Source organism: Melospiza georgiana, chromosome 12, assembly GCF_028018845.1.
Source record: "Melospiza georgiana isolate bMelGeo1 chromosome 12, bMelGeo1.pri, whole genome shotgun sequence".
NCBI lineage: Eukaryota > Metazoa > Chordata > Aves > Passeriformes > Passerellidae > Melospiza > Melospiza georgiana.
This window is the reverse complement of record NC_080441.1, coordinates 5,350,766-5,359,076: the sequence shown is the minus strand read 5'-3', so window position 1 is coordinate 5,359,076 and position 8,311 is coordinate 5,350,766. Positions and strand designations below refer to the sequence as shown.

At 56.0% G+C, this 8,311-nt stretch overlaps 1 protein-coding gene across 1 annotated transcript; it reads left to right on the top strand.

Annotated features, from left to right (window-relative positions):
- Positions 1-421: 421 nt before the first annotated feature.
- Positions 422-7,996, top strand: ARR3 (arrestin 3). The gene is made up of 18 exons (XM_058032695.1): positions 422-484; positions 1,724-1,773; positions 2,185-2,215; positions 2,546-2,606; positions 2,958-3,002; positions 3,267-3,466; positions 3,576-3,635; positions 3,869-3,936; positions 4,204-4,339; positions 4,420-4,504; positions 4,612-4,684; positions 5,179-5,316; positions 5,694-5,777; positions 6,032-6,055; positions 6,133-6,185; positions 6,507-6,516; positions 7,301-7,303; positions 7,586-7,996. Exons 2-18 carry the CDS (start codon positions 1,757-1,759, stop codon positions 7,683-7,685), a joined length of 1,188 nt encoding a protein of 395 aa, XP_057888678.1. The 5' UTR covers positions 422-484; positions 1,724-1,756; the 3' UTR covers positions 7,686-7,996.
- The last annotated feature ends 315 nt before the right edge of the window (positions 7,997-8,311 follow it).

Genomic DNA, 8,311 nt, shown 5'->3' with positions numbered 1-8,311 from the left:
CCAGGCTGGTCCCTCCTCTGCCACCTCCATCCAAGCCCATGCCCAGACCCATCCCACCTCCCCTTGCCATGGGAGCAGCTGCAGAGAGCCCCTGTGGGAATCCACGCTCCTTCCCACCGGGAGCAGAGCTTCCACCTCAATTACCATCACCTTGCTCCTAAGCCCTCTTTGCCAATCCCTCTAAGCTGCTTTCCCAGGGCTCCAGCAAGGGATTGTATTTATAGCCCACTCTTACTCATGCAGCGTCTCCCCAATTAATCAACTAATAGGATTCTTCCCTCAAGTCCCTCTCCTGGAGCCCTCACAGACACACAGCCCCCCCAGCCCAGCCAAGGCTGAGTGGGCGAGATCAGATGCCAGGGGAGGGACAGCCAGGGGGGATATAAGAACCTGCAGCACTGGGAGCAGCCTGTAGTGACTGGGTGGCACTGGGAGCTGCTGGGAGAGCAAGAGGAGAGCGTCTGTCTGTCCATCCAGCTGCCAGGTGAGTGCTGCCTGCTCTGCTGCCTGGGCCCTGCCACGGCTCCGGGGTTCTGAGGGTTTGGAAAACAGGGCAAGGACGCTGGTGCTGGGTTGTGGCTGGAAGGAGGGTGGTTTACAGCTGAAAAATGGGGAAAATGTGGACAAAAAAGATTCCAGTGTGGCCAAAGGACGTGGTGGAGGGGTTGGGTACTGGTGTGGGACAGCTGAGCCAAGCCAGGGGGGATCTGAGTTCCCTCCTTGGGGCTTGGGAGATGCAGAGCAGGAGTTCAGCTCTTCTCCCCTCCACCTTTCATTGCCTCATCCCCAATTCCTGGGGTCTGGAGGGAGCCAAATTCTGCTCCCACTCCCTTTGCACCTCCTCACCCTGTGAGAATTCCCAAACTTCACATCCCACAGCACCAAAGGACCTCGAAGATCCTGAGCTTGGGACTAATCTCTTGTCTTCCTGTGGGGAAGAGAATAATCCCCTCACTCCCATGGCCATTTCTTCTCTCTCACCAGCTTCCCTGAGGCTGTGTTCAGAGGCAGCACTGTCCACGTGCCCCTGGGGCTTAAAATCCTGCCTGGGCTTAAGCTGTGCTCATGTCAGAGCTGCCTATCCCTAAGAGGCTGAGCTCATCCCATTTAATATCCCAGAATCAGCTGGTGATCAGTGGGATCTTTGCAGGTTCCTCCTGGCCACCGGCTGGAGCCAGCAGAGCTTGGGCAGGGCTGGGCAGCTCCAGCCCCACTCCCAGCACTGAGGGCTGGGGATCAGGAGGGATCCTGTGCCCTGAGACCCCTCTTTCCATGGGCAGTTGAGCTTCCCTTGACTTTCTCCCTGGGTTTTCCTCATCTTCCTGTGAGTGACAGCACAAAACAAACCCATTCCTACCACTGAGCCATGACAGCAATTTCCAGGAAAAACTATTAACATTGAGACTCTATAAGGCCTTTTGTTCATTTTCTTGCTTTTCCCGGTCTTGAACCTGCTCCATTAGGAATCACCCTTGTGCTTTCTCTTTTCTGGACCAACTCTCTCTCATTTCCTCACCTTTCTGGCTGGGAACAGGAGCTGGCTCAGCTCCCATGTGCCACCCCAAAGCCAAACCTGGAGCTCCCAGGCTCTGCAAAGGTGGCAGTGCCCTGTCCCGAGGGCTCTGCAGTTTGTTGGGATGTGCAGGATGTTGGATGGTGGCCGTGGCTGGAGTTGCCTCTTCCCCAGCACCTCATGCAGTGCTTTCCCTGTTTCTCCCCACAGATTTCCTTGTGGACATTCCTGCACTGAGCTAAAATGGGAGACGGATCAAAGTAAGTATCTTTATTGATTTATTTATCTGGAATTGGGATGGTGCAGGGCAGGAGCAGAGGGGGAAAATGAGATCCCAGCTCAACCCAGCTGTTGCTCCCAGGGGCTGGAATGTGAGCTCCCATGGAGCTGCCATGGAGTTCTGTGTTAGCCTTTCTTTTCTACTTGCCCTTAAGACACAGAATCCCCCCATGGTCCTCCATAGAATCCTCCATGGTCACCATGAGCTCAGGAGCACACCTGGGGCAGCCACACGGGGTGGGTTTGGCCCTGAATTTGCAGGACATGGAATTCCCCAGGGACTGAACACCCTTGGTGATGCAGCACATTTGTAGGGCAGCCCATCATCTCCCTGTGCCCCATCCAGCCTTGTCCAAGGCATTCCCAAACATCCACCTCTGTTTTCTCCACAGGGTTTTCAAGAAGACCAGCCCCAACAGCAAGGTGAGTCTCTGTGCCCTGTCCCCTCGTGTGGCCAGCCCAAGGTTTGGGCTGTGCTGGGATCCCCCTGGGCTGGATCTGCCCACAGGATCCAGGCTGGGTCTGCCTTCCCTTCAAAATCTGATTGATTCCTGGACCTGCCATGGTGTCACTGCAGGACTGGCTTTTCAAAACAGAAATTTAAAAAATACCCTGATATGACCCCTTCAAGGTGATTCTGGTCCAGCCTGGTGACAAACCCCATGACACAACTCAGGGCTTTGAAATTTGGGTGAATTCCCTGGCAAACTTTAACTTGTTTTCTCCCTCCCTTTTCCCATGTGCTGCTTCCAGCTCTCCCTGTACCTAGGGAAGAGAGATTATGTGGATAACGTGGATTCAGTGGAATCTGTAGGTGAGTGGGGCAGTGCCCAGCACTGAGGGGGAAAGACAGGCAAGAGAGGCTGGGCAAGCCAGCCCCAGTGTTGTGGGTTGCTGGTAGAGCAGGAGGGGCAGCTCTGGAGGAGCAAATGCCATGTTTTCCTGCAAATATCCTTAGGAAAAATTGTGGGGAAGGGGACCATGTCCCTTTACAAAACAACCCAGCCACGCTGCTGGAGGAGACATCAGCATCTCCCTTGGCAGCAGCTCTTCTTGTCACCTTCCAGCTGTAAAGTGGATTATTTGGGTTTAAAAAACTGTGTTTTAGCAAAGATCTCCCCATGCAGCTGAGCTCACCGGTCCTTCTCCTTTTGCTTGTTTGCAGATGGTGTCTGCCTGATTGACCCGGAGTACCTGAAGGACAGGAAAGGTATTGATACAGAAATGCAGCATGAGGGGATGAGATGGAACCAGCCCAAAGCTGGGGCTGTGCTCAGGTTGAGGCTGCTCTCTGTCACCCACAGCTCGCTGTCCATCGGGGCCACAGCAGCAAAGGACATGAGGGATCCTGTTCATATTTAGTGTCTGAGGAAGTCTCATTTCTGCTGAAGAGTTTATGAACAGTTTTCCTTGCCTCTTCATTCACCCCCTGTGCCTTCCCTTCTCCCCTTTGTCCCTGCCCTGCCTGGCTCAGTGTATGTGACGCTGACCTGCGCCTTCCGCTACGGCCGCGATGACCTCGACGTGATCGGCCTGACCTTCAGGAAGGACATCTATGTGCTGACCACCCAGCTGTACCCCCCCGTGCCAGACCAGGCCCCCAAAACCCTCACTCCTCTGCAGGAGAAGCTGATGAAGAAGCTCGGGGAGAACGCCTACCCCTTCACCTTTGAGGTAAGGGCTGCTCAGCCCCTCCGGGCCCTGTGGCTCCGTGGTGTCACCAGGGCTCGGCTCTGAACACGCCCTTTATTCTCTTTTTTCTCTCTTTTCCTGCTCTGCCCAGATTGCCACCAACCTGCCCTGCTCCATCACCCTCCAGCCCGGGCCAGATGATGTGGGAAAGGTGAGCTGCTGTCCCCAGGCTGTGTCCCCTAGACATCCTCCCTGGGAAGGGGTTGAGTTGTGGGGTGCTAAAAATGAGAATTGATTCTCACAGGCCATGGGGCGAGGGGTGGGAAGGGAGGATGGCTGGAGTGAGAGCCAGGATCTCTGGGAATGCAGAGGAGGAAGGAAGGAACACAAGGAACAAGGCAGCTCTGAGCCCCCCCTGCTCAGTGACCACATACCTTTCCCCAGGCCTGTGGCGTTGACTTCGAGGTCAAAGGATTTTGTGCTGAAAATCTGGAGGAGAAAATCCACAAGAGGTATTTTCAGGGGATCCCTTTTCCCCTTTTTGGCCCTAAAACTAAACCACAGGATCTTTTTGGGGTGACCAGCTTAGGGGTCAGGCTGAAGCTCTTCTGTCAGCCTGTGCCATGCTTGGATGGGGAACCCTGCCAGAAACTGGGGGAGTGATCCCTGTGTCAGAGCCAGGTGAAACATTCACGCTTTGGCTGGAGACACTGTCAAGTCCCCAGAGAGTCCCTGTGACGCTGTGGGGGACACTGGGGGTGCCACCTGTGTCCCCACAGGAACTCGGTGCGCCTCATCATCCGCAAGGTGCAGTTCGCCCCGGCGCAGACGGGGCCGGCCCCGCGGGCCGAGACCACCCGGCAGTTCATGATGTCAGACAAACCTCTGCACCTCGAAGCTTCCCTGGACAGGGAGGTGAGTAAGGACACTGTCCCCTCTGCCAGGGATGGGGACCAGGATTTCTGGTCACATCACTGAGCCTCTTCCCCTTGCAGATCTATTACCACGGAGACCCCATCAATGTGACCGTCAACATCAACAACACCACCAACAAGGTTGTGAAAAAGATAAAGATCTCAGGTGAGAGAGGGGCAGAAGGGACATGTCCCAGCACCCATCACTGACAGAGATGGGGACTATGAGCCCCTGCCATGTCACCAACATGGCTCCCCCTTGTCTGTCCCCAGTGGATCAGATCACAGACGTGGTCCTGTATTCCCTGGATAAATACACGAAGACTGTGTGCTCCGAGGAGATAAAGTAAGGGATGGGGGCTGGAGGTGAAGTGGCATTTCTGGGAGGGAGGAAGAGAAATGAGGAAGAGGAGGAGGATGGGACAGAGGATGTGACAGTTTTACACCCAGCAGCAAAAATGTCTGGGTTAGATGAGCAGGTGCAGAGGAAGCAGAGAACAGGGAAGGCCGTGGACCACATCCCACCAGCACAGGCTGGTGGTGGCTGGGAAGGTCCCTGGGGAAGGTGCACAGCTGCTCCCAGGCTTCTTAATCTCCTCACTTTGCATTTTTGAGGCCAGACACAGCCTCTGCCACCCTGAGAACGAGGAGGGAGAGAGCAAAGGTGGTACAGAGAAAAAAGAAGTGGTTGTAGAGGGGAAAGAGAGGAGGGAACGAAAGGAGGAAATGGCTCAGCAGCTGCATGGGGAGGGCAGGGCTGGCCCTGCACAGGTGCCTGCAGTGATGCTGAGCACTCCCAGGCTGGGGCTGGCTCTGAGCTCTTCTCTCTCACCCTTCCAGTGAGACTGTGGCTGCCAATTCCACCTTCTCCAAAACGTACTCGGTGACCCCCCTGCTCTCCTTGAACCGCCAGAAGCGAGGCCTCGCTCTCGATGGCAAACTCAAGCACGAGGACACCAACCTGGCCTCCACCACCATGTGAGGACTGCATGGGCTCCCCCTGCTCCCCACCATGCCTTCCCCCACTTCCCTCTGCTCTGGGCTCCCACCAAGAGCCCCTGAGCCCTCCTCATCCAGCTGGAAAATGTAGAGATTTTGTGACATTGTGGTAGGAGAGATACACCTTCCCAGTTCCAATGCTGTTCAAAGCTCCTGAATCCCTCTCCAGAGCTCAAAGGGGCTTCCAGAAGCTTCTCTGTGGCTTCCCCCAAGTGTCCTCCTCTCCTCCTGCTTTCCTCCCCCGCTAAACCCACATGTTGCAGGACACAGACAAACCCTGGCACTGCCATGGTGGGGGTGGATGGGGCCTGCAGGCAGCACTGCCCTCTCACTGTCCCCCTCTGCCTTTTTCCTAGCCTGAGACCTGGCATGGACAAGGAGGTGCTGGGCATCCTGGTGTCCTACAAAGTGAAGGTCAACCTGGTGGTGTCCCGAGGAGGGTGAGGCTCTGTGGGCAGGGGAGTCTGGGGCCATCAGCTCAGGCTGTGCTGGGGGGGTTTGTACCCTGGGGAAATGAGAGGGCACTCACCATGGGCCCCCTCATCCCTGCCCTGCTCCCCTGGCCCCCTCATCTCTGACCCTCCACCCCACCACCCCTATTATCAACCATCTTCCACCTCAGTATAAAGCACAGCCTAACACCTCCCCTTCTCTGCCTTGGCTCATTTCTGTCCCTTCTCTCCTGCTGCTACAGCATCCTGGGGGATCTCACTGCCAGGTAAGGGGAGCTGCCTGTGGGGCTGGGAGTGGGGCTGTGCTGGGCAGGATCCTTGACAGAGATGCTTTTCCTTCCAGTGATGTTGGGGTGGAGATGCCCGTCATCCTCATGCACCCGAAGCCTGATGACTGTGAGTCCTGTGCGGGATGCTGCCAAAAAATCAGAGGGAAAGAGGCACTTCTGCTTCAGGGGGAGCTGGTGAAAACAACTCAGTGCAGCTGCCCCAGTGCCAAGGGCCCTGCTGTGCCCTCTGTGGGATGGGCACAGCTGTGCAGATGTCCTGGAGCAGGGTGGGGAATGTCCTCCCCATAGCACCCTTCCCACTGTCCCTCTCTCCAGGAAAGCACCCAAGCATTGAGGAGAGCTGTCAGTTGAAATGTCCTTTCTGTATTAACCTGCACATATTTCTCTTCCCCATCCCTTTCTCCCTGTGCTTATCACTGGAATACAGCTAAGCCAAGGTAAATAGATGTTCCTTCTAACACACAAACCACACAGATCCACAACAGATGGATGTGACATCCCAGCTTGAGGTCACACCTTTGGATTAAACCACCCAGGCTGCCACAGCAGCCACTCTCCCAAATCCTGAGATTGGGATGTGTTCTGCAAACTCCCAGGGCTTATTTGACAATTCTCTTTGCTGCAGCCACAGCAGCTGCAAGGCCAGGCCTTGCCCTGTCCCTCAGAAGCAGCTGGCAGTGTCTTCCAGCCACAAGTGCCATCACTGGAGAAGATGTCTCCATGATTTTGGTCCCCACACAGATTTCCCTGGGCTGCTGGAAGTCACATCTCTGTGCCCCTGCACATTCCCCAGCACAAGAGGCTTCTCCTCCCAAATCAGCTTCTTCCAGCTGAAGCTACAGCTGGGACTTCTTCCCTCTGGGAAGCTGCAGTGCCAAATCCATTCCTGACACCATGGCCCCACCAAAGGTTTTGTGTCTGGTTACACCCTGCAGCAGGATGTGAACACTGGGATTTGGGGCCGGGGAAACCAGGATGTAACTCCAGGCTTTCACACTTATCCCTTTCCCAGCTCAGTGAGAACATTTAAACTTCCAAAGAGGAAATCTCTTGGTCTCTATCCACCACAGCTCCATGTAGGTTTTGCCAAATCATTTCACATTCCCAAGCTTTTGGAATTTCTTTTGCTGACTCTTTTTTTTTTTTTTTTTTTTCTGTTTTCTCCTCCACTTTTCACTTTGTGCTCTCCCTTGCTGTCACTCGCTGCTCACCTTTCTCAAGGAGGTAACTCAGCTCTTTGTTTTCCTTTCCTTGTTTTCCCTTGGAAATGCAAAATATTGTGTGAAAAAGCATCAGAAGCTGCAGGTTCAACTTCTTGGGTCATGCAGTGATGGGGCCTGGGTTTGTGTGCTGGGGCCAGACTGTGCCTCACAGTGACCTGAGTGTTCTTTGTGGGGTGACAGGGCCGGGGTGACCACTGTGCTGTCCCCATCAGGAGCAGGGTTTGGGCCCAGCAGGGATTTCCCCTCCTCCTGTGGGCTCACTGTGCTCTGCTCTCCCTTCCAGCGAGGAGGACATTGTCATCGAGGAATTTGCTCGCCAGAAGCTCAAGGGGGAGAAGGATGATGAAGATGAGAAGGAGGAAGCTGAGAAAGAGGAGAGCTAAGCTGCCGGCCCCCCACGCCCCTGTTTGGGACACAGCCACCTGTAGTGTCCCCACTGTGCCACACCTGGCACGGCCCCCTCAGCCCCCACAGTCCCCATAGGTGCCCCCTCCTCACCCACTCCAAGCCCTGGTAGTGGTGGTGAGAGCTGCTGCAGCTCCTCCCGGGCCTGCCACGCTGCAAAGCCCCACGGTGCTCCCTGTTCCCACGGGTGCCAGCACAGGGACAGGGACAGGGTGCAACGGCCCCGGCCGAGCGCCTCACCAGCGTGGCTGTCACCTGCCCGTGACATGTTGTGCACAGCTCTGTGACATTGATACCAATAAACCCACCCGGTGGCCCGGTGCAGGCTCCGTGTTGTGCTGGGGGGGAGCAGACGCTGCCGTCATGCAGGGGAGGGGAGGACGAGGTGCTGCAGGATCTGGTACGGCCACTCCCGGCCGGGCCCATCCCAGGTACAGCCGAGCCATCCAAGGTAGGGCTGCATGCGTCCTGCTACAGCCGCAGGATCTACAACCCCGCCGGTACAGGCAGCCCCATTCTGCTACAGCCAGAGCGCTCCAGCCGGATCCGTGCCGCGACACCCGGCTCTGCTGAAACACCCCCGCCACAGCCCGAGCGCATCCCG

Bases quoted from the DNA above. Each gene is read 5' to 3' on its own strand.
- ARR3 (XM_058032695.1), top strand. The intron at 2,216-2,545 runs GTGAGTCTCTGT...TGCTGCTTCCAG, and splicing joins AGACCAGCCCCAACAGCAAG to CTCTCCCTGTACCTAGGGAA. The intron at 4,505-4,611 runs GTGAGAGAGGGG...GTCTGTCCCCAG, and splicing joins GAAAAAGATAAAGATCTCAG to TGGATCAGATCACAGACGTG.